The sequence below is a fragment of the Balaenoptera borealis genome, assembly GCF_965194805.1.
Source record: "Balaenoptera borealis genome assembly, chromosome: 3".
NCBI lineage: Eukaryota > Metazoa > Chordata > Mammalia > Artiodactyla > Balaenopteridae > Balaenoptera > Balaenoptera borealis.
Genome location: NC_138866.1, coordinates 160,669,311 through 160,695,465, shown reverse-complemented (window position 1 = coordinate 160,695,465; position 26,155 = coordinate 160,669,311). Strand labels below are relative to the sequence as shown.

Here is a 26,155-nt window from a genome sequence, read left to right as displayed (position 1 = left end):
TACAGAATATGGGAAATGGTTATAATGAAATGGCCTTCTTTTCTGAAGATTTTTTTCTTTAGTGAACATAAATTATTTTGTAACTGTTAAAGCAATTTATTTAAAGGATAGCTGCATAGAACAAATAATGACTTACGCTCTGAATGATCATCTCGGGTTGAAGTGCAAGTGTTCATACACCATTCATTTATAACCTTTTTATTTGAAATGGCCTTTAGGGTTCTTATTGTGTGTTCTGGTAGTTGGCACATTTTTCCAAAACTAAGGAGCGATACCTTGTTGAACCCTGGCCGGAATTCCTCTTTGTTCCAAGCGGGTGATTCGGTAACGCCAGCTGCCCATTTATCTGGGTACGTGTCATCCTCTTCTCGTTCTAAGAGGCCGTGGTGTCATCTTCACCTGGTGTTTATAAAATAAAACAAACCGAGGTGCAGTCTGTCAGTGGTCGACGCTCACATTTTTCTACCTTTAAATAATTGTAATACATAATGTTAGAATGTGACATCCTAATTATCATTAGTTTCAGCCCAGATATCTTCATCTCATTGAATAGACTTCCAGGGACAGTAGTTTGGTTTTCACAAAAAAGAATCTTCTCTCTAAATACATGTTGTTGGAGGTTGGGGGTGAGGAGGTATTTTCTCTGGTTTTTTTAAGTCACTTTTCATTTTATTTTTTCTTACCCTTTGTACCTAAGATAAAATACTTAAGTCATTCTGTTTCGCATTTATCCTTCCTTCTTCCTCCTCTTACTGGCCGTGTACTGCTGCCTCTTAGAACTTGGGTCGGCACCTCCCCAGGTGCAGGACTCACCTACAGGTCATGAAGTAGTAGAATATTTTTAATGTAGAAGCTGTTTATAATTAAATTTATTTCTATTAACTTTGGAAAAGGTTTTAGAATATTTAGAATCTAAATATTTTAGAATATTACGTTTGAGACTATAACACACTGTGCTGTTGTTAAGTACTCATCCTAATGAAAATTTCATTTTTATCTTCCTTGGGGCTTTTCTTCATGGCACAACTGTTGAAGAAATAAATAACAAATAGACAAGAAAGCAGAGAAGCACATAGCAAATTCAGTATTAAATGACCAACCTTTGGCCCTACAGGGGGACTGTGTTGACGTGATGGGGAGAATATCATCTGTGTATGTGAGAAGTATGGTTTAGACAAAGTATCCTGGAATTTTACATGTGTTGGGTTCTGTTTCTAGGTCTGCTCGCTCTGAGCTGCACGGTCTTGGGCAAGTTGGCTAACTGCTCTGGGCTTTGATTCTGAGGCCTGTGGTTGTGGACCAGATGGACCAGTGTCTCTGAACCATTTGGGACCATGAACCCTGATGGATTTGAAGGAACTTAATTTAGCTTTTCCTCTGAAGTGTGTGCACAGGAACGTGCATTTTAATAGGCTTGGAGGTTCCTTAGTGCCTATTCTTACACAGTCCAGTTTTGCTAAGGGATCCTGCCTCCAGAATTATATGATACATCTGTGTGTGAGTATGTGTGTGCGTGTATGCATGAGGGTCTAGATCACATTAATTTAACAAATATTTACTGAGCATTTGTAGGCACTGTTCTGGGTGCTGGGAACGTAAAGTCCCTGCTCTTACAGAGCTTATATTTTGATGGGGGGAGACAGACAATAAATAAAAATAATAAGGAAATAAAGTATGTTAAATGCTAAGGAGAAAGGGGCATCAGGGAAGGGACCTCTAGGGTGTTGGAGTGGAAGGAAGGAAGATGTGATTTTAATTCGGGCTACCAGGAACGGCCTCCCTGAGAAAGGAAAGCTTGATCCTTTGCTCCTTAAAGGCTGTTTCCAAAAGCAAATCTCTGGCAGCAGATTTCTAACGACTTACTGGAGTTAACATCAAGAAGAACAGAAGTGAGTTCACTCTTCCTGCTTAGCTTTGAACCACGTTGCTTCCACAAAGTGTTTTGTAAATGAAGGAGCCAGGAATCAGAGCTTAGTAAGAGGGTTAAGTTTCCTAAGAAAGACTGCTTTATGTCTGTTGAGTTGGGAAAGCGATTTTTTGCCTCTGGCCTGTTTTACATTCTACATTCTTTAAATCCATCATGCTTTTCGGTGTGGCTGTCCACCTGATTTTTGCACTCTGCTTTTTCCATCAGCATGTCTTGTTCTATTTCTTTCCCTCATTGACTTTTTTCCTTATACTCAAGTAGGTGTTTAACCAGTTCCTACATACAAAGTGTTTGCTATGCATTGTGGGAATATCTTGATGAGTAACAAACAGGAGGCTGTCCTCAAAGGACTTGAGGTCTATTGGGAGAGATAGATGTGGTATCAGACCACAGGAGGGAATGAGAATTTTCGGTTCAGAGGTTCACGTCTGATGCTGTGCCAGAACACGGAGTGAGGTGGGGGCAGGGGGGGGGGGGCGTTCCACCAGTAGTGACTTGGGGGACACATCTTGAAAAATACACGGACAATGGAGTGGGCTATTTAGACTTGTGAGAACATTGAGTAAGGACATGCCCGGTGTGAGTGATTTCCTCTTGGGTTGGAGGGATGGGACGCAAGGTGAGGCTAGACGTCTCTGAACTAGATGGTGGAGATGGTCCCATCTTGGCTAGGGTTTGTCTGTCTTACTTCACCAGCTTGTTTTTCCTCTGGCTTTGGCTGTTGGTTTACTTCTATAAAGTCATGCTGATGTTTTTCCTTCTCTGTCTCCGACATATTCTAGTTGTTTGTTTACTTTCCATTAATATGACCACAATGATCAACTAACTTTTTCGCAACTGGACCACTTTCGTAATATACATTGAAATTCCAATCTGTGCTGCGGTCATTGGGATGAAATATACTTACTGCATTTGGAAGCTGTGCTACTATTTCTTAGGAGTCTTATATGTTAATCTCAAGGAATTAACCCCAGGCTCTATTGTCTTTTCTTTCAGGTTTTTAACAATCGTTTTTTTCAAGTGACTATTGATGACCTCAGACCAGAACCTAGTAAACTCTCGATGCTGTGCCATGCGGATTCTTTGGGGATTTTACCAGTACAGTGGTGCCTTAAAAACGGAGTCAATCTCACACCTCCCAAAGGTTTGTATTCTGTGAAAATTTACAGGGTTTGGGTGATTCGGGAAGGCGTCGTATTGTCACTGAAGTGATGCTTTTGTTAATCTGGAGAAGTTTACGCTGTGAACATTTTAGATGTAGTGAGAAATTAGTGTGTTTCATGGTTAGCCTGACATAGGAGTCTGTACAGCTCCCTCCCCTGTGGAGGTGTGTGTGGCCCCGGGCTCTTCCATAAACCATTGTTCCCTGTCTGTTATTGTATGATTGGCAGCTGTGTTGCCGCTGTGTGCTGAGAAAGGGTACAATATTGCTAAGTGATCGGGGTTAAAAACTTGAACGTGGAAGAGAAGTGGCTTTAAAAAAGACAACAACATACCAATGAAGCATTTCTTTACATTTTTATTTCCAGTAAGTTGAATTTTCCCCAGAGCCCAGTTGCTTTCAGATTTCCAACACTTTGATGCCATAAGACATGACAATAATTAAGTTGGGAACCAGGTTGCATTAAAGTCATTTTAAGTTGAGACCCATAAACCACATGTCAGTAAGTACCATGCTGTACTTTAGGAACGTGATTTGTTGTCACTATAGGTCTAAGGTTTATCCAGGGAAGATGCAGCAAGGAGAAAGGTGAGAAGATGGGAAGGAAAAGAAAGGGAATGATAGAAGACAAAAGCAGAATGAGAGTAGAAAAATAAACTTCAGTGGAGATTTTAACAGATAATCTCAAATAAAGCAGGGGTTTTGTGCTAACCTCTTCCGATCACCAGAGATTGGATTACTTGTACTTTAATTGTGCTGCACCTAACTTACCTATGGCGTGACTGTCCTCCCCTGGGCTTTTATCCTAACTTACGCTCCATCCTCATCCCTATGGAGGAGAGTCTTTTGAATTATTTCCATGCAGCTGGTGCTTCTTCCCATTAAAGTTCTTCAGTAATGGAATGCAGTCTAATTATACTGTGGTGAACTTCTACAGAACACTGATTCCACTGTTTTCAGTGCCAAACTCACTGAATCTTCCAAATGAGGATTGCCCTCTGAGGAGACTTAGTTCCAGAGAGTTTATGTAACCTGCCCAGGGCCCCAGGCTTAGTAAGTAGCAGGACAGGAGGTCAGGCTTCTGGTTCTGTGCTCAGTAGTGGGTGGTGAGGACTCCAGTTCACGTGGCCTCAGTGTTTGTGTCCATTTGGGTGCCTAGAGGTGACTATCCAAATCAGTGTGCTTCAGTTTTTCAAGACGGTTAAATGAGGACACCCCTGATATTTCACAGGTACTCTGCAGAATCAAAGACATGATACACGTCCAAATATTTTTATAATCTTTTAAATGATGGTACAAGTTCTATGCTGTAAACATCTATTGGTGGTAGGGAAGAGAAGTCTTTTCCTGCTGTGAAGTTTCAGCAGCTGGTCAGTTTTAGAGTTTGAAAGCCCTCAGGCCAACTTCTAATCAGAGCATGTGTGTGGATGGGTCCCATGTCAGTGAAGAAAGATGTTTTCTAGATATCTAAAATGCTGCTTGGGGGACTTCCCTGGTGGTCCAGTGGTTAAGAGTTCGCCTTCCAATGCAGGGGGTGCGTGTTTGATCTCTGGTCAGGGAGCTAAGATCCCACATTCCTTGCAGCCAAAACACCAAAACATAAAAAAAGCTGGGACAAAGTGAGAGAGTGGCATGGACATATATACACTACCAAACGTAAAATAGATAGCTAGTGGGAAGCAGCCTCATGGCACAGGGAGATCAGCTCGATGCTTTGTGACCACCTAGAGGGGTGGGATAAGGAGGGTGGGAGGGAGGGAGATGCAAGAGCGAAGAGATATTGGGACATATGTAGATGTATAACTGGTTCACTTTGTTATAAAGCAGAAACTAACACACCATTGTAAAGCAATTATACTCCAATAAAGATGTTAAAAAAAAAAACAAAAAAAACCCCAGAAGCATTATTGTAACAAATTCAATAAAGACTTTAGAAATGATCCACATTTAAAAAAAAATCTTTAAAATGTTGCTTGGTTGGACCTTGCGAATTCCTAGTTAGTTCCTAGTAAGATAGGATCTATTTAAGAATTTTTAAAAAATGAGTTGGGTATCTCCTCACATAGTTAAAAAAAATAGGAAAAACATTTATATATGCATTTTGGATTCATGGATGGCAGCGGTTTAACGTTTACCAGGGTCTTTAGAATTTTAAATATGTTTCAGACGAGATTGTTCACATAGCTTGGACCTTTACTAGGAAAATGGGTGTGCTTATTTGGATAATGGCATTTCATGATATTAAGAAAATTGTTTTATAGTAATGTAATTGAACTCTTAAGTGTACAGTGAAATGACGGTACAAATATATTTATGATATTAAATATTTTTATGTCTTTTTATACCTACTGTTTAGCCGTAATTATTGCTTCTTCTCTGTTACCCAAGTATTTGTGATATTTGGTGAAATGAAATTGTCTTCATGTCATCTTCCAAACTATTCCTTCCCCTTTTGAAAGTGAAGCATACCTTTTCTAAGAGGAAAGTTTCTTTATGGATATTATATATTATTTGTAAAATATTGAGTAATGGTGATCAGTACCTTCCAGTAAGAAAATCTCAGGGGTAACCATTTTTAAACCCTTGAAGCATTCAGGAATTGTGATCCACCAGTAATCTGTAGAGGTTGTCTTTTGGCTGTGGGATTGTTGTCTTGAAATAGTAGAGCTTTTATTTATAAACCAGTGAGAAGAAGAGCAACAATTTACAGAAAAAGGTTTATGAATATGAGCAGATACTTCACAGTAATAGAATCACGACTCTTATGTAAACTCATCATAATAAGAGAAATGCCCGTTAAAAATCATACTGAGATGGCATGGATTTCTCAGATGAGGAAGAAATCCAAAAGAGGAAGAAATCCAAAAGAGAAAGAAAGAAGCGGCTCTGTTTTGATGGGAGTGTGGAGGAAACAGGATTCTCAGATTTGCTGGCAAAACGCAGGTAGGTACAAACCGTATGGGAGGCAGTTTGGCAAATTTAACCAAAATTGTAGATGCATTTAGCCGTTGCCTTAGCAGTTCGACTTCTGGAAATTTCTCTTAAACTTACAATTTACAGGTAATATGCATAAAAGTTTGGTTTTTTCTGCAGCATGATGTATAATAGCGAAAGACTGGGGAAAATCCAAGTGCCTGTCTGTATGGGATTGGTTAAGTCGATTTTGGATGTTTATATAATGAAAACTATGCAGTTGTTAAAAAGAATGAGGATAATCTCTACATACTGACATGAGAAGCTCTCCAAGATGTACTGTGAGTGACAGATCAGTGAGTTATAGTATGATGTCTTTTTTGTTAGAAAAGAGGTCAATGAGGATATATATTTATGTTTGCACATATTCCTGTAAAGAGACTCTGGAAGGTTGCGTAAGAAACTAAGAGACACAGATGTAGGGGACAAACGTATGGACACCAAGGGGGGAAAGTGGTGGGGGGTGGGTGGTGGTGGTGTGATGAACTGGGACATTGGGATTGACATATATACACTAATATGCATAAAATGGATAACTAATAAGAACCTGCTGTATAAAAAAATAAATAAAATTCAAAAATTCAAAAAAAACTAATGAAAATGATGACTTCTATGTGGGGTATGGAGGTGGCGACCAGGGCAGATGGGAATGAGACTTTTCACAGAATACGTTTAAAATCTTTTTTTTTTCTTTTTGATCTGAGTGTGAATGTATTATCTATTCAAAAGGAATCATATGATATTACAAGTAGAGGGGTTTTATAACTAACGGGATCTTAAAGATTATCTCATCAACTCCAATCATTATATATGTGGGGAAATTGAAGCTCAGTTGTGTTAAATGATTTTTTAAGTCTTGGGGCTGAACTTGGCTTAAAACCCCAGTCTTAAGATCCCAAATTGAATGCTTTTTCTGTATAACCAGATCCACCCTTTACTGCTGTTTTCTCTCACTGGTACCTTCGTAAAAGCCATCCTTCTCAGTAATTTGGGGGCTTTGTGGTGGCCTTACGCAGTGCTGAGGGATGTCAATGGACCATGACTTACCCATGACTGGAATGATCTATGTGTCAAAGCATTTGGAGAATTTCAATTCTAGAGAATAATATTCCAAGTGTTTGCCATTATAACAAAGCCACAGCTTTAATTACTGAGCTCCCTTACCATCTGGGCAGACTGTATATTTATATGTACCATATATGTAGTAAAGTATATTTACTTTTGTAATTAAAGTGAATTAAAATTGAGAGATGCTGGTGGTTTCGGTAGTGATGATTTTATGGTTTCTTTTTGAAGTAACTTGTTACATGTCTTACGTGTCAATACCTGGTCTGGGAATCATGCTGTCGGATGTTTTCCAACACCATTCTTTGCTTTATTAATGTATGAAAGTATATGCTTTTTTTAAAAGTTTGTTGTTTTTCACTTGAATTTAGAGAGTGTGTAGGATTTATTACACATGTTGAGAAGTGAGTTTAGATGTTTTCTTGTAGGTATGTTTCCCACGAAAGTATTACATTGTTTAGATTTCTGCTTATAGTTACAATGTGTTGCCTGATCCCCAAAAGAGAGTAACCCACTCATTCCCCAGTGGGAAGCAGCTGATGAAACAAGACACCTGGGTGGTAGAGGAGATGTGCAGGCAACATACATCCCTACTCACATTATTTTGACTCCTTTCCTATTAAAAAAATCTATCCCCAAACTTTACATACAAATAGTCTAAGCTAGAATGGATCGAAATGTTTTAGTGTTGTCTTTGAGCATGTGCTTTCTTGGTAAGCAAAGGACAGAATCTTGGAGATTTTATCCCATTCGCTGAAACCCAGCAAACAACAATTCAATATTATAGGCGCTCTGAACCGGGGTCAAACAAGTAAATAAATCAAGCAGGCAAAAATGCATATAGGTTACCAACCATGACTTGCTATTTTTAAATCATTTCCTTAATCTCCTTGGCATGTAACACCCAAGATTAGTCACAGAATCAGCAGGGGCATCTTTGTAGACAAGTGAAGCCTATCCATTTCTGTTGTAAAATGTGTGAGCAAAAGCTAAAGTCAGTCACTTATTTTTGCACTTCGTCTCTGCTCTTTGGCCATCTTAATAGACACACAAACTTCACACAATTTAAGAAGTAAAGGTGTTTTCTTAATGATTATCAAGACCCACATTGGTGAACCCTAATGGGTATTCTCTTTTCCTCAGACACTGACTCATGTGACCTAATCCTTTCTGTCATCTCCTATTTCAGACATACCAATGGGGACAGAAAATAATAAACATATCATAGATGTCCCGCCTCAGTTGAGCAGATGCTACCATTTTGCTGTTTTTGATTCAGAGTTTTAAAAAATGAAACAGAGCATCATAGATATAATTGAAGACCGGGTCAACCTTGACTCTTCTATTTCTTACCCCCTATGTAATCCGTCAGTGAATCCGGACCATACTCTCAGGATCTGACCAGGTGTCATCAAGACCACGCTGGTCCAGGTCACCATCATGTCTCTCCCCGGTTACGCCAGTGACCTCCAATTTTCTCAGCCTACTCTCAACACAGCAGTCAGACTGATGGTGTTAAAACCTAAAGCACACACGCCCCTCCTCTGCTTAGCCTTCCCAGGGCCATCCCACCCGGCTCAGAGGCTAAGTCAGGGTCCAGGTCATGACAACAGCCTTCAGCGCCTACCCGGTCTGGCCTCCTGTCTTAAGACGTCCCCCAGTCCTCCCATTCACACCAGCCTCCTTGTCCTTCCTGGAACATGGAGCACGTCGCCCCCTTAGGACATTGGCACTGGCTGTTGCCTCTGCTTGGGTCACTCCTGCTTCTTCAGTCTTGACCCAGGTGTCCCCTAATTGGTGTCGTCTCTCTTGGCTGCCTTGTTTATTCAGCAAATCGCCACCCCCAACATTTGTATCTCCTTCCTGCATGGCTTTTCTCCATAGAAACTTTTATCATGGAAGATAACAAGTAATACATATTTTACTTCTTTTCTTTTCATCCGTCTTTCCACTAAAATGAAAGATGAGGAGGGCAGGCATTTCTGTCTTGTTCTCTGCTCCAGCCCAGCAGCTAGGAGAGTGTGCGGTTCTCGGTCGTTGTTTGTTGAGCATTGAATGAATTGAATTGAAGTCCCGTCCCCACTCTATTCCCCTCCCTTCCTCTCTCCCGGAACCCTCTCCACCCGCCTCCGCAAGACGACCACCTTCCTAAGGATTTTATGCCTTTCCTGCATGACTCCTTGGCTTCTGCAGCAGTCTCTCCTTGTTTTTTATTACAGTCGCTTTACAGTAGGTCTTGTTTTGATATGTACATAAACAGCATCATGCTCTGTGTATCCTGTGTATCTTTATGTAACTTTTTTTGGGGGGGGGGGAAGACCCCAGGCCCTGAATTTTTTTTTTAATTAATTAATTAATTGATTTATTTTTTTGGCTGTGTTGGGTCTTCGTTTCTGTGCGAGGGCTTTCTCTAGTTGCGGCAAGCGGGGGCCACTCTTCATCGCGGTGCACGGGCCTCTCGCTATCGCGGCCTCTCTTGTTGCGGAGCACAGGCTCCAGACACGCAGGCTCAGTAGTTGTGGCTCACGGGCCCAGTTGCTCCACGGCATGTGGGATCTTCCCAGACCAGGGCTCAAACCCGTGTCCCCTGCATTGGCAGGCGGATTCTCAACCACTGCGCCACCAGGGAAGCCCGTAACTTTTTTATTCATTAGCATTTTGCAGATTTTTTCCACATTGCTGTGTGTAGATTGTTTATTCATTTTAGCTGCTTTTTGAATATACTATAATTTTTGAAACCATTTCCCACTGATAGACATTTAAGCTATTTCCAGTTTTCCCTGTTGCAGATCTACAAATGTAGATCTTTGCACATGTACCCAAGTGTGAGAGATCCTCTGGGGCTATACCTACCTGGAGTTGCTGGAATTCCCCGGATGTTACCCCATGCTCTCCTGTGCTGTACAAGTTTACGTTTCCACCAGTAGCATCTGAGAGTTCCCAGTTTACACTGTCCCACCCTGTTAGGTGATCATTCTTAAGCTTGAACGTTGCCATCTGATGGCGGGGAAATGGGCTCCTTGTGTGAGTGACGTGTTCTTGATCTCTAACTAGTGCAGCTGCACATTTCATCATCTGCTTGTTGGCAACTTGTGTTCCTTTTGAATTCTCAATTATATTTTTGCCCTTTTTTCTTCTGATGATGGAAGTCTTTATATAGGCTAATATGAATTCTTTCTCAGCAATGTGTTTCAGTAGTCTGTGGCCAGTTTCTTCACCTTTAAATGGTGTTTTATATTATATTAAAGTATTAAATTATAATGTAGTCAGATATCCATCTTTTCTGTTCTGATTTGTTTAAAAATCATTAGAAATCTTTCCTACTGATGTTCTTCTATGTATTTTTTTTAAGTCTTGCAGTTTGGTTTCCATATTTCCATATATGGCTCTTTAACCTACTTGGAATTAAGTTTTGCATGGCATGAGGAGAGAAAAAAGTTTTGCTTACTTGTTTTTTTTTTGTTTTTTTTTTTAATTAATTAATTTATTTATTTTTGGCTGTGTTGGGTCTTCGTTTGTGTGCGAGGGCCCTCTCCAGTTGTGGCAAGCGGGGGCCACTCTTCATCGCGGTGTGCGGGCCTCTCACTGTCGCAGCCTCTCCCGTTGCGGAGCACAGGCTCCAGACGCGCAGGCTCAGTAGTTGTGGCTCACGGGCCTAGCCGCTCTGCGGCCTGTGGGATCCTCCCGGACCAGGGCACGAACCCGTGTTCCCTGCATTGGCAGGCGGATTCCTAACCACTGCGCCACCAGGGAAGCCCTGTTCTTTTTTTTTTTTTTTTTTTGCTTGAATTGAATTGGATTTTCAAATTCGCTAGTTGTCTCAGCATCATTTATTGAATAATCTTCTGTTTCCCCTCTGACTGGTAATGCCACCACTGGTGTATAGCATGTTCCTTTATGGTTGTGAACCGTATCCTATTCTTAGTTATTCTGCTTCATTGGTCTGTTTGTCCATCCCTGTACAAATACCTCAGTTTTTAAAATTGATTTTACTTTATAATATGTCTTGATATCAGGTGAATGCCTCTGCTTTCTTCCTTTTCAAAATTGACTAGTTATTTTTGGCAGGTTATTCTTGCACGTGAATTTTAGAATCAACTTAAAAGGCTCCATGAAGAACCCCACTGGATTTTAATTGGCATTGCATTTATAGATTAATTTAGAAAATTGGCATTTTATTTTATTATCTTTCTATAACTTGAAATCTTTTTCTAGAATTTTTTGCTAGAATTTTTTCCTGGGTACATTGTCCTTCAGCTTGCTGTTATGAATTAGATTTTTACATTTTTTTAGAATTTATTCTTTTTTATTGGCTGTAAACAATCTAATAGAATACCACTGATTTTTTTGTATTTATTTCATATCTAGTAACCTTCCTGAGCAGTGTGTCTCAGGAACAGTTTGTAGAAGATATGGTTTAGCTGATTCTTGAAGGTTTGGTGAAAGTAGCTTGTAAAACCGTCTGGAGCTGGTTCTCCTTTAGCTTGTATTTTATGGAGTATGAATTTATTTCCTTCAATGGTTATATATTTAGTCATGGCTACCACTTCTGCTTGAGACAGTTTTGGTCATGTATCTATATGTATAGAAATGTCTGTTTTAGCTGTGTTTCCAAATTTCATGTCAGATCATTCTGTTAGGTCAAACTTTCATTGAATTGTTCAAATATTATATGTTCTCACTATATTTTTGTTCTATAATTTTCTAAAAGGTGCATTAAAATATTCTGAGATTGAGGGTTTGTCAGCTTCACGTATGTGTGTGTGTGTGTGTGTGTGTGTATGTGTCTGAAGCTGTGTTAGGGCATTCAGGGTGAGGATGGTTAGAACTTCCTGGTGATGACCCGCTTTATCCCTAGTGAAGCGTTTTGCTCTAAAGTCCGTTTTGTCTGACTCTCACGTTCATTTGTTTCCTTACGTGGTTTGTGATTTTTCATTGTGAGCTAATTTTCAGTGATGATTGTTATTTCTGTGGGAGTTCCAAAATCTTTAGACTGAAAGATTCGTTTCTTCGGTCTGCTTTTGCGTTAGTGTCTGGCCAGTGTTTTAGGGTTTTTGCAAGTCCGAGAGTATTTATCACTTTATCTTCCTACTAGAAAGTGAGGGTTTTACAAATATTTTTATTCACTTTCCTTTCCCCAGCACGTAAAACAATGCCTGGTACACGTAGGTGTCCCTGATTATTTAAGGAACTAACGGATGAATCTTACATTAATTTCTCAGCCTGTACCATACAGAATTGTAAAGTTGGACCTTACAGCCGTGTGTGCCACTGCCTTGGATGAGCAGGTGGTTCCTCTCTTTCTCCCCCTAAACAGAACCCTGGGCAGGTGGCAACCATGTCTGCTCCGCTGCTTCTCCCTCCAGGGATGGCGCTAAGATTGTCTGGTTCCTTTTTTGTTGACTGAGTCCAGGCGTTATAATAATCTCAGCTCCTGCTGCTTACCTTCCTTGAGTGCAGGGTTGTCTTCCATCCCTGGGCTTTTGTAAGTAGCTTTTTGTTATTATATTTCATCTGGCATCTAAGAGGGGACTGTTGATCAGCCCACCTTGTTACTGGACTTGGATGTATGTTCTCATTTCTGGCTTTGTGATTCATTCTCGAGCAAAAAGCACTTTGGATTGAATATTTGGGGGACTAAAACTCTGGGTGTTTTTTTTTAATATCTGGAAACATTTCTGATTGTTGAAAACTAAGCCTCCCTCTTGTTCACTTATCCCTGAATTTACTTCGTTCTTCAGGACCCTTAAGGTGGTTTTGCCATTGACAGTTGGCCTTTATGATGTTAGATTCCATTCTGGAGACATATCTACATCTCCTAATACTGTTTATGATTCAGAATAACATTTTGAGCCTGCCCTCAGATGGAGGAATGTACATGTCACGCTGTGACCATACGTGCATTAAATACTTCTCAACATTTATTTTTATTCTAAAAGATGAGGAAGTTGGAATGGCTGGTGTTTATACTTGCTTGACTTATTTGTTTCCCTCCCCTGTCTTTCCTTGTTTCTCTTTTTTTTCTGCACTGTTCCATGAATGTAAAAACAGAATAGTTCGATTAGAAAATGAATGTGTAAATTTTCAAGATCTCCATCAGGGAGGTCTTGAAAATGAACATCAACTGAGAATGTGGAGGGTGCTGGTGGATTCCAAAGGGGTGGGGTAGCTCTTTAAAAAATGACATGGACAGAAGGAAATGCTTTAATCAATTACTAGGGTTTTTATCTTGCTCCCTATAAGCAAACTCATGAAACCAATGACGAGGTTGTTGAGAACACTTGCTCAGGAATAGACCTAGCACCCCTGCACCTGAGGACTGTGTGATCCTGCTGCCTCACCTGTGCAGTGGGCGCCTCCATCCTACTTCTCACTCAGGGTGGCTGTGAGGCTCACTCAAGGAGATGCTGTCATGGGCTAAGCCTGAGTAAGTGTTCGAGGGACTCAGTGAAGGCCTCGGGCTTGGGAGAGAGATCACCATTCAGTAAGGAGAGCAGTGCCCTGGAAAAGTGCCCAGTAAGGCTGCTCTCACGAGTCATGAGATTTTCTGAGAAAGGGTTAAGAACCTGCTCTGATTATAACGTGGTTTCTGTCGTGTTGTGTCTCATTCCTGTATCTCAGTCCTGCTATTTGCTGATCTTTGAAGACGATTGTGTCATATACTTCCTTTCAAAGAGACGTTGAACTAGAAGCTGAAGAAGCTTCCTATGAACCCCAGGTGCTCCAGCACCTCAAGGATGTGGACGTTCTCTGAGTTGCGGAAGATCTCCGTGATCTTCCATCATGAGGGGTGGCTTTCTTCAGGGCTTTCTTTCCTCATTCTCCACGTCTCCCTCCATCCTTGGCTTTTACCCACTGTGTCACTCTTACCATGCCGTGTGTCTGTCACTCTTTCATCCTCGTCTTACCAGCAACTAAGCAGAGTCCAGCAAGCTGGAGACTTAGAGTGAATAGTTATGAAATGGATGCATTTCCTTGCTTTAGAAAGTGTTGCCGCTTTATAGGACTTCAGGGTATATTTCTAAACACTTTATTTAAACTGCAGATTTAATATGCATGCATTCTTTAAAATTCTGATAAAAAGTAGAAAAGTTTCCTATCCTGAAAAAATAACTTTTGGTGTATATTCTTTCAGATTTCTGTTTCCTTGAATATGTAACTTTGTATTTCTATGTAATTATTTTAGACAGCCTTTACAGTGGTGGATTTGTATCATTGTTTTTCATTTTGTCATTCAGGTAGATGTCAAACATGATATTCTTCTGCTATTTTTATTTTTTATTAAGATTGTACTTTTTTTTCATATCCACCTAGCACAGAACAGGACCTTTTACTCTGGTGGTCTCTTTTTTTTTGAGAGAGAGAAATCTTTTTTAAAGCCCTGCCCTTCCCTCCATCCCAAGTCACTGGCAAGGGGCGTGAGACCGCCATGATTGCCTCAGGGTGGTTGTCAGGACTCACTTCCTGGTGCTGAGGAGAGACCTAACTTCCTCTAGGAACTGGATACAGTCAGGATTCTGTTAGCAAAGGAGAAGCAGGAGGTTGGCTGAGGGGAGGTCGTCATGCTGTATTCCTGGATTGGTTGACCGGTGCTTTGATTATCTTGTAAGATAGAGTGAAGATGCTACGCTTTCAAAATTTTTGTATTATTGAAATAATTCATGAACATTAGTGAAAACTTGGAAAATACAAGGAGGTAGAAGAAAAAGGTATCCAGGAGTCCCACCACACAGATAATTATTTTGATATTTCCTTGTAAGTTTTTCTTACATTTCCTCAGGTCTTTTCTTTTGCATATTTTAAAACTTACAGTAATCATTTTTTCATGATTTTTTTTAGTAAACTAGGTGCAATTTTCATGCCTGCATGCCTTTCCATGGACTTGGCTAAGTTTCACATTATTTTCTACTTTTGGATATAAAGACTTTTTAAAATCAGAATTATCAGTAATAATGCCATTGTATCTTAATGTATCACGTTTTATCAGTTTTGGGGGTTGTTTATGGGTTACATTTCCAGAAGTGAAATTGCTGTGTCAAAGTTCATGGACGTTTTTACTGCCAAATTGTTTTCCAGAAGAATTGTCCACTTGCACTGCCAATAGTAATGTTTGCAAGTGGAGCTGTTTTATGTCAATTAATTTGTATCATAAGGAAAAATGGGTCATTGACCTTTTTCCTTTTGGACCTGTAATAGTTGGAACTTCATGCAGAATAAACACTAATTAAAACTTAAATAACCCTAGTGTTGGAAGTTCAACAGTCTGATGGCAGCTTGTTGCAAATTTTAATAGCCCAAGGGGTTTTGATTTCCTTTTATTTTCTTTTCCCCTCTGGTGTTTTCCTCCCTCCTGGGTTTAAAACATGCTTTCCTGGCTGTGGTTAAGCCTTAGTACTTCTTGTTCTGTCTTTGTTGATTAATGAGCATAATTGACCCCTGTTGTCTCTATTATACGAGCCACAGCAATTTGTTTTTATGTAACAGTTATTTTCTGAGCTGTCACAAAAATGCCTTACAAAGCGAGCTCATTATCAGCCTGAAGGAGAAGAATTTTAAGTGATGAAGTGAATAAAGGTCCCTAAGAGAACGAGGAGGCGGAGAAGTTGAAGCTGTTCAAATATTCAAGGAAAGGAGAGAGTTCTGGGGACAGAATAATGGCTTGTTGCTTAGGTACCCAGCAAGACTTGGATATATCCTGAAATTATTAGATTAAAAGTGGCTCCCCATAGAGAATGTTGGAGACTGGATGTAGAAAGATTGAATATAGGTCCAAGAAACCGTGAGCCTGGCATTTATGGAGTGGGTTGAAAATCCATTGGAAGTTGGTGGTTATGAACGTGATAGAAAATCCAGCTAAATGTCTATCTGTATAGGTAGAGGTGACCCCTAAGTTGGAAAGTTTTATCTGAACAGATACTGACTATACAGAATACCTAAATTTGACGTTATTTCAGAAAAAGGTTTGCTGTTCATTTGTATGAGTTTTTTCCTATTTCTCCTCTTCCCCCATGATCTTGATAAGATTTTCCTTTGCTCACAAACTAACTCAGGAAGTAGCAGAGGTCCAGGGAAGAGATATGTAACAGAACGGGGTCTTGACTTTAACAAAGCCAGTTAGCTGTGGGCCTGAACAACCAGGGTCCTTCTGTTGCAGGATTCAGCTTGTTTCCAGCTGTTCACTTGAGAGCTCTTCTAGGGAATGTCTTGTTATATATCCTCTCTTCATCCAACCTGTCACGCTTTTCCCCTAGGAGAAGAGAAGGGAATTAACCGCAGAGGGAAGGGAAATAATCCTAAGTAGCGATAGTAATTAGTAATAGTGGCTCTGAATCATGAAATGCAGCAGCTTGAGGAGAGTTTGAAGCTCTTTTCTTTTCTTTTGCGGATTAGTAGATAGGGAAAGCCAGGGACAGAAGACTTAATTTATTTAGACCTTGGTTCATCCAAGTCCTGGTAGAACTGGGTCCTTCACCTAGTTCTCCTTTCGGGTCCAGTACTTTTCATACAGTGAGGTGACTTCTCACCAGTTTGAGGTGTCTTTCGGTGAATTCTTCTGTTCTTATATATTAACGCAAGGATTTGCTCCAAAACAGTTACAGAGAAAGTACTCGAAGTGGACGATGACATTAATTGTAAAGAAACTCGCAGTGCCTTGTTTAAGACACATTTTGCTTTGTTTGCAAATGTTCAGGAGAAAGTTGGTTTGGTTGCTTCCAGAAACCTCTGGTGCCAGAGCCCTCTGGCTGGAGGGACAGCTCTGGACAGAGGTCTGGGGGGAAGGGAATGTGGAAGAATGTGCAGGACCTCTTCAAAGCCAGCTAGAAAGATTACACAGCATCTCAGGACTCTGAGACGTCTTATCTCCTCATTGGAAAGTAGTGAGGAGCTTTCACTCTTTACAGGGACGTCTCAGGAGCAAGTTGGGGGGGTGTGCTCTGTCACTGATGGTTGGCAAGGGAGGGGGGAGGTGCAAGGGAGGGAGGGTCAGTCCCTGGGCCAGGAAGACAACTGCCTTCTTGGTTAACCTCCACCCCCATCTTTTAAAGAATTGAGTAAATTGAGCTTACTTAATGAAAAGGATACTATTTTGTACAAGTGGAGGTAGGAAGCAAACAGTATCTTGAATTTCTTCAATATGGAATTTCTATAGGCTTTCTGCAAGTGTGGATTTAGTAACAGAATTCCCCATGTTAAGTGAATTTGCAGGTGTAGCATCTATGATGATACAGGGCAAAGAAATCAGAGGCTTGGCTTAAAAATATCCTTAAGAAATCCCTTATAGATTTATTTTACATATACTTAAACCAGTGAAGAGAGAACTGTAAGTGATGATTATAGGGACATTTTGCACAGTTTCAGGTAATCCTGATTGGTACCGTATTTTTTGGTTCCATTCCCTTCCTTTGTTCACAGGAAATGCAAATGACACATTAAGAGGTATTTTCCTACCTAGGTTCAGCCATACACTCAACTCCTTTCTTGTTTTATGTTTTAAACTTCTCCCATATCTTGTCTTGGCGGTCACGATAGATCGATATATATTGTATAATTATGTACCTCTTCCCCCACCCCCAAATGAAATGAATAAAGAAAGAAAGAAAAAAACCACGTTGAAGTTAGTACATATGAATAGTTGGTTCTCAAACTCTCCCAATATCTCAAATGTGCCCCCAAAACTTCATCCAGAGAGGCCCACCTTCCCCAGTTCTCATTTTCCATCCTCCGCCGTGATTCAATTCTAAGGCAAGGTTTATTCCTCCCTGACTTCCATATCTTTGGAGGATTTCCCACTAGAATCTCAACTCCTTTTTTGCCATTTGTCTTACCTTCTGTTACTCTTTAAAAAGTATTCTCCTCTAGTGTTGTTTTCCAATAAAATCTCACGGTTTCCACGAAGATGTCAAGAAGTAAGTTCACGTGAACTCAGAATTGATATGAAGGCACGTGTTGTTGTGTATTTCTGCCAAATGCCTTGTGCAGGTGTGCTCTGTGGGATGCTCTGTCTCATCTGTTCTCCCCCGGAGCAAATCTATGCCCCGGCATGCACTGACGGGGGTAAATTCCCCCCTTCTTCACCTGGTTTCAAGCACCGAATTATGATAATGATGGTACACCCTACCTATATTTAGTATTTTACACTGTCTACAATATTTCATTGAACCCTCATAAAATCCAGTATGTTGTCACACATGAGAAAGGGCTTCACCTTTTGGGGAGGGGGCCTATACTTGCTGCCCTTATTACTTTAAATTTCTGACACACCCTGGCGCTGTTCACTGGTCTGAGATGCGGCTTGGTTAATGCGTTTTATCTGCATTTTCTCACGCACAGGTTACTCTGGCCAGGACTTCGACTGGGCAGATTATCACAAGCAGCATGGGACAGAAGAAGCGCCTCCCTTCTGCTTCAGAAACGTAAGGAGCCCGGTTCTTGCTACACCTTTTCTCATAAATGTTGTGTCATGGCACCACGCCATGAGTGAGAATAGGCAGTGTGCCCTGGCTGGGCTGTTGCCCCACCGTGAGCCTGTACACTGGCAGGGGGAGGACAGAGTTTGGTGGACAGACAGCCAGCAGGGCCACCATTAGCTGTGCACTTGCTCTGGAGTGTGATATTGATAAGTTCATTGAATGGGCGATTCTCTGCTCCTGAGGTATATTCTTAAAATATGTTCCTAAATTTTTTATTGGATTAAAGTAATAAGATACTAACCCAACAGTTTTCTGCTGTGCTTACTTTAAGCCACCTCCTTCTTCAAATACAGCTTATCGGCACAGAGACAGATAAAGTAACTCCGTGTGTGTGTGTGTGTGTTCAAACATGTGTGTACTTGCTTATTTATAGGAGTTTGTTGTATAAAATAGTTTACAAATTATTCATGTAAACTTTATCAACCGTAGGAACTAAAAAGGGATGTGAATTAACATCTTCGTTTTGAGAGTGAGGCAGAGATGTATAGCCTCGTATGTTTAACATGCACTTAGTTATGAGAGTTAATTTTTAAAATTTATTTATTTATTTATTTTTTGCTGTGTTGGGTCTTCGTTTCTGTGCGAGGGCTTTCTCTAGTTGTGGCAAGCGGGGGCCACTCTTCATTGCGGTGCGCGGGCCTTTCACTATTGCGGTCCTTCCCGTTGCGGAGCACAGGCTCCAGACGCGCAGGCTCAGTAATCGTGGCTCACGGGCCCAGTTGCTCCGCGGCATGTGGGATCTTCCCAGACCAGGGCTCGAACCCGTGTCCCCTGCATTGGCAGGCAGACTCTCAACCACTGCGCCACCAGGGAAGCCCGAGAGTTAATTTTTTATGCTAAGAAAAAAGATGCAGTCCTCCGGTTGGAGACTCCAGATACTACAGTGCAATGTGCTCCCACACCAAAGAATTGTTTTCTGGGCACGTGCGCCTAGAGCTGCTGATTCATTGCTGCCCCACCGATAATTTTTACTCCAGGGATTCAGTTGGCAACGCTTCCTGATGGGAAGAGCTGGCTTAATAGAGAGAAGCTCAACACTGAGCGTAAATCATAATCAGATTTTGGAGAATTAAGTAGGTTGATGACGAGGTCAGCTTGTGCTCATAAATACGGAAACACGTCAGTGGCAGGGTTGGAAATCAGGGCTCCTTACATGATTGAATGAACTTCTACTGGATGACATTGCCTTTCACAAAGGTAGCTTTTCTGAAGCGTTGAAAGAGCTGTATGAAGGGTGTGAGGTGGTGTGGAGACAGCTGTGCGACCTGCCACCATGGGAACAGCAGCTGGTTAGCTCTTAAGGCATATTAAGTCCAGTGGAGTCTTACTACACTTCGAACCGCGTTGACATCACTTGTCACGGAATCTGCTGGCCTCATTGCCTTTTATTTGCGATTGTGGAAACTCTTCATTGCATCCTCAAACCCCTTTGAGGTTGTGCTTTCTTCCAGATGGGAGATCGGCCTTCCCTAACTCTTTAGCCTTGGGAAGAAACTCCTCACATCTCCCCCTTCCTTGTTCTGGATTTAGGGAGTTATTTCTTCTGTGACAATGTGGTTCCCCCAAGGTGTCTTTTTATCTGTCCTCTGCTCCCATCAGCCAGCCGTTGTCCAAATGGATCTTTATAGTGGAGCCAGGAGCCGTATCCCCAGGTGGCCTCTGAGCTTTCACGATTCAGCTACCAAGATGAAATCTGTATTAATGAAAATGCTGGCGTATTCGTTAGGAATGCACTTGTTCCAAAGATGCCCCCCTTTGTTTCTTGCTGTCCGTTTATTTAATCGACAGGATTGTTATCTGCCTGGTGGCACGTGCATTGCATTACCGGTACTTTGCTGGATGATGTTAACAGGCTACAAGTGCTCTTTAATGGAATGCTTATCAGGAATTCATTTTTTAATCACACATCTCGTGTGTACCAGAGGAGGGGTAGTGTGGAAGTGGATGCGTGGAAGACGTTTCCCTGGGGATGTTTAACAATCCGAGGCTGTTCTGAGGTGGACTGACACAGGCAAATGCTTAGTAAAATAAATGCAAAGGTAACAGTTTTGCTATTGATCCTTTATAAATTATCCTCGGGCAGTGAGTTGAAATGAAAATAGGTTACATGGTTGTAGCTTTCCCTCATTAAGTAGGATAAAATGCATTTTAACTTACTTAGAGGCTTTTCAGGCAGTGTATGGAGTCATGTCATCAACAAGAAACTCAATATGCATGAATGAGGCCAGAGGACTTGCAGAAAAACAGCCAACCTAGAATTCCTTTGATTTCGATTTCTGAAGAAACATAAAGGAAAGGAGCATGTTGGTTTCTCAACATACATTGGATAATTTTGTTCTGGTAACATAAAAATATAATTGCATTTTCAACTTAACTTCTATAAAAAGACATGGAAATGTGAATTACCTTGGTTTCTTTCCATGAGTCGTATAAAGATGTAATCTCTCTTACTTACAGGAACCTGTTTATCTCAGTTTATGTATTTCAAAGTAGATACATTTATATAGTATTGCAATGTCTGATTAAAAAATTTATAGTAGTGGGTAATTTTGGAAAGTTTCATATTTATTTTTAAAGTGTTAGGAGGGAGTTTTGCTTCTAGTATTGGCTGAGTAAGCTCATACTGAATTGATCCCCCTGCAGATAACAGCTATAAATTCTGGGCAGAATACCAAAACTAGTACCTGAGAGACATGGAAAATGAACAAAAGCAGAAGGATTCTAGAGGGGAACAGATGCTTGGAAGAAAGTAGTAGCAGGAGTGGTCACCCATTTTTTACAGACTTTTGGCTTAAGATCAACCACAGTTGACAACATAGGGAATAATGAAAACAGTGATATAAAATTCAAGGTCTTTCTGGCCTGATGAACCAGATAACAGAATTTGGGCAACCACAGCTACTGGAAAGTGAGGGAAGACTCAGACAGGGGAGAGGCAGGAGGGGAGACCACAAATCCAGTGTATAAACTCTGCCTAAATCTTTAACCGATCCCTGAACCATGTATGTGCCAGGAAAACTCCAAGAAGCCTTGCTAAGGATGAAAGAACTGAACGGAGATTTGAGCTGCTTCTCAAGAGACAGAGTGTGTAGTTTGAGTCCAGCCAAGTTAATTGCTTGCTAAAACAGAAAAATCAACACTCTTGGGAGGAATATAACACAATCCAGAGTCTCTGTGATATATATTTAAAACATCCAGGTTTCAGTCCAGAGTTGCTCAATGCATGAAGAAATAGGAAAATCAGACTCACTCTCAGTAGAAAAGATAAATCAACACAGACCAAATCCAACATGACCCAGATGTTGAAATTAGCAGACAAGTATTTTAAAGCCCCTATTACAACTAAGCTCCGTGGTGTAAAGCAGTGGTTCTCAAAGTGTAGTCTTTGCACCAGCAGCTTCAGCATCTCCTGGGAACTTGTTGGAAATACAGGTTTGCTGACCTCACCTCAGATCAACTGAATCACAAACTTTGGGGTGAGACTTAGCAGGCTGTGTGTTTAAAAAGCTCTCTAGATAATGCTGATACACTCTAAAGTTTCGAACCATTGATGTAAAGGAAAATATTCTTGTAATGAATAAAAAGATAGGAGGTGCCAGAACAGAAGTAGAGAGCATAAAAAAAGAGAAATTTTAGAACTAAAAAATACAGTATCCAAGATAAGCAAATTCATTGGAAGGGCTTAATAGCAGAATAGAGATGACAGAGCAAAGAGTTCATGACCTTGAAAATAGAAATTATCCTATCTGAAGAACAGAGAGGAAAATGATTGGAAGGAAGGGAGGGAAAGATGAATAGAATCCCGGGGATCTGAGCAACCGTGTCATGTGTACTTGGTGACTCAGAAGATGTGGCCACAGAGATTGTGGAAGAAAAAAATAGATGAAGAAACAATGACTCCAAATTTACCAGAGTAGCTGAAAGACCTAAATTAATGGGTTCAGGAAGCTCAGTGAATAAGCAACACAAGTACAAAGAAACACAACCTAGTCAAATTGCTGATAACCAAACATAAAGAGGAAAATCTTCAAAGCATCAAGAGAAAAATGATACATTCCTTATACAGGAACAGCAATTTAAATAACAATAAACATATCATCAGAAACAATGGAGACTAAGAGATGGTGAATTAATGTCTTTAGAATGCTAAAAGAAGAAAACTGTAATTCTATATCCAGCGAAAATATACTTCCGGATTGAAGATAAAAAGACATTTCATCCAAGAAGATTGTACAAGTGACAGACATGTGAAAAAGTGCTGAACCTCATTGGTTACAGAGAAAATGAAAGTTAAAAGCACAATGGGATACCACTAGACCTACCTATTAGAAAGGCTAAAACTTGAAAAACTGGTACTACCACATGCTGGTGAGGATGTTTAGCAACTGAAACTCCGTACACTGCTGGTGGGAGTGCAAAATGGCATATTGGAAAATAATTTGTCAGTTTCTTAGAAATGTGCATTTACCATATGGTCCAGCAATCCTTCCGTTTCTAGAGAACTTAGTGTTAGAGGCTGAATTTTGTCCCCCCAAAATTCATGTGTTATGGCCCTAATTCTCAGTATCTCAAAATGTGACTGTACTTAGAGTGTTTAGAGAAGTAATTAAGGTAAAATGAGATCACATGGGTAGGCCTTTCTCGAATATGACTGGTGTCCCTATAAGAAAAGGAGATTAGGACATAGGCCACATACATGGAGGAAAGACCATGTAAAGACACAGGGAGAAGATGGCCGTCTTCAAGCCAAGGAGCGAGGCCTCAGAAGAAATTAACCCTGCTCACAGCTTGATGTTGGATTTGCAGCCTCCAGAACCATGAGACAATACATTTCTGTTGTTTAAGTTGCCCGGCCCATGGTATTGGCTGTGGCAGCCTGAGCAGCTTAATATACTTATGCTCACACAACAACTTGGCTTTGAATGTCCATAGTGGCTTTATTCACAATTACCAAAACCTGGAAACAACTCAGCTGTCCTTCAGCTGGTAAATGGATAGATAAATCATGGTGCCTCTGTAGAAACTACTCAGCAGTAAAGTAGAATGAGGTACCCATCCGTGTGATAGCCTGACTGACTCTCAGATGCACTTAGCTTAGTGAAAAAAGCCAGACTGACAACGCTAAGTAGGGTAGGATTCCGCTTAGATGGTATTATAGAAAAAGTGGAATTACAGGAACAGAAAGCAGATCGGTGTTCCAGGAGTTGGGGGTCTGGGAGGGATTGATCACCAAAGGGCCAGTGCAAGGGCATTTTGGGGGTGACAGTACACTCTGTGTCTTGATGGTGGTTATGGCTGCATGATTGTGTGCATTCATCTGACAGCCCTGCTTTCCTAGAACAGCACACCAAAAAGTGAATTTCCCTCTATGTGAATTTTTAAAAATGAATTTTAAAAGTAAATAAAAATAAACAGAGAACAAAGGGAAAATAGAGACCATTTCAGATAAAAGAAAACTGGGAATTCATCACCAGCAGACCTTGCACCAAGAGAAAAGCTAGAGGACAGACATCCTGCCGAAGGAGATGATCCCAGGTGGAGGTCGCCGTCTCCTTTCACCCTCAGATACGCCCTGGAGGACGTGAGTGAGGAGCACAGGGACGTGGGAGGAGTGATTGGTACCACAGTGATTCCGAGGTTGGAAGGACGCACATGGAACTGGGAAGCCAGAACGGACTCACCCTCGCGCTCATTCAGCAGATATTGTTAGGCACCTGCTGTGTGCCCAGCGTACTTCTCATTTCTGGGAAACAAGCGAAGGATGTGTGGTTCTTTCCTCATGGATGGTGGGGAAAGACTAAGCATGTGCACTCGCCTGTCTGTCTTATCAATAAATCTGTGTGCGTGCATGTGCGCGTGTGCGTGCGCGTGTATACATTTCTGCCGTGCCAGCTGGCCACTCTCTTGCTGCGCATTATCTGGCTGTGGTATCTGCTGGCTCAGTGTCAGTTCTGTTTCCCTTTCAGACATCATTCAGCCGGGGCTTCACACAGAACATGAAACTTGAAGCTGTGAACCCCAGGAATCCGGGAGAACTCTGCGTGGCCTCTGTCATTGCTGTGAAGGGGAGGTTGATGTGGCTTCACCTGGAAGGTACTCACAATTCATAATCGTTCTGAATTCAGGGTCCACCTGGAGAGGGCAGGGTGCAGATGACTTCAGCACTGCTCAGAAGTGCCCCTTTTGCTTTCCTTTTATTTCAACTGTCTTAAATTATTCAGCGTTCTTAAATAAGTGAAACTAATCAGATATGAATTTGTTCAGAGGCTCTCATCTTAACTAATAATTTCATGAAATGAGGCTCTGGTGCGATAATTATGTTTGGAGCACAGTGGTCTTTGTACATCTCTGATTATAAAAGCTAATGTCACAATTAAATTAATATGAGTCACTGAAACTTGGTATTTGAGGTCTTGGTTATTAAGAGGATAAAATTATATGTTTGCATTTTACTGTGAATCATACCCTTTACTTTGGTTTCTTTCGCAGATGTTTAATTTTTCCTTAAAGTAGTAACTGGACATGACTTTCTCCCCAAATATATAATAAGCAGAATTTAGGCTTGTTTGTTTAATGATGCTTAAACTGTTCTTCAGAGCTGCATTTTATTTCTAATCGTCCAGATAATTCACAGAACCATGAGCTTTGTAAGCAGAACCTTGATCAGGTTGTGGGCTTAGATAGGAGACTGTCTTTTTCAGATGTTATCTTTTCAATGAGGAAGAATTAAAATGAATTTGCTCTCTAAGGTTGTGTCATCTTTCTGTGATTTAAAATTCTTTGGGTCTTTTGTTTGTTTGTTAGTTGTTTGATTGTTTTTCAGTTTCACAGCACTTGGTAGTTATTTCGAATGAATATGGAAAAAGAATAAGATGCTGTAGATGACTAATGAAGTGATGTTAGCTTTCCTAGTCCAGATTTTAAATTTTATGACATGGTCAACCACCATTGGAATAGAAAGTTTGGAAGGTCATAGAATTGGTGCCAGTATCTTTATCCTCTTTCGTCAGTAAACAAGTCTAAAAAAGCACTGAAGGTTCTTTGATAGGCCTACCATCTAATAAATATTATAGTCCAAGAGATTGGGAGGGGCAGAGAACAGTGATTCTAGCTGAAAGTCCAGTGTGTTGTTAATTCCCAGAAAATAGTTTATAACATAACTATGGTTTAGGATTTCAAAATCAATCTGAAATAAAAGGAAATCCTCAAAAAGTTGGTAGCTTAGTAGATTTTCGAGTAGAATGGCCTCGAGTTGGAATTAGCCAAAATGTAGACACAAGTGTCATGGTGATATTTCTGTAGCTACTGGAGTAGGACATGAACTTACTTTCATTACTGCATATAAAGTTGAATCAACTGCTCTTGGAAAAACAAGATCCCTTCGGTGATTTTGAATCCCTAAATTGAACTTGCTACCTAATACTGTGCTAAGCCTAATATTATGAGAGATTAGAGTCTTGTTTGCATGATTAATTTGAAAACAAAAGTGGTAAAGTTCAAGACCCATGTTTCATCACTCTTATTTAGCACATGACGGTTAAAATTCTTTGGCAGTCA

General features: G+C 40.7%; 1 protein-coding gene across 9 annotated transcripts in view; it reads left to right on the top strand.

Moving 5' to 3' along the window:
• Positions 1-26,155, top strand: part of SFMBT2 (Scm like with four mbt domains 2) — a 223,070-nt gene that overhangs the window by 143,082 nt on the left and 53,833 nt on the right. For all 9 annotated transcript variants that reach the window (XM_082387144.1, XM_082387141.1, XM_082387139.1 and 6 more), the window contains 3 exons: positions 2,924-3,071; positions 18,459-18,541; positions 24,565-24,691. In XM_082387144.1, coding sequence (XP_082243270.1) covers positions 2,924-3,071; positions 18,459-18,541; positions 24,565-24,691 — 358 coding nt within the window. The remainder of the gene's footprint in view (positions 1-2,923; positions 3,072-18,458; positions 18,542-24,564; positions 24,692-26,155) is intronic.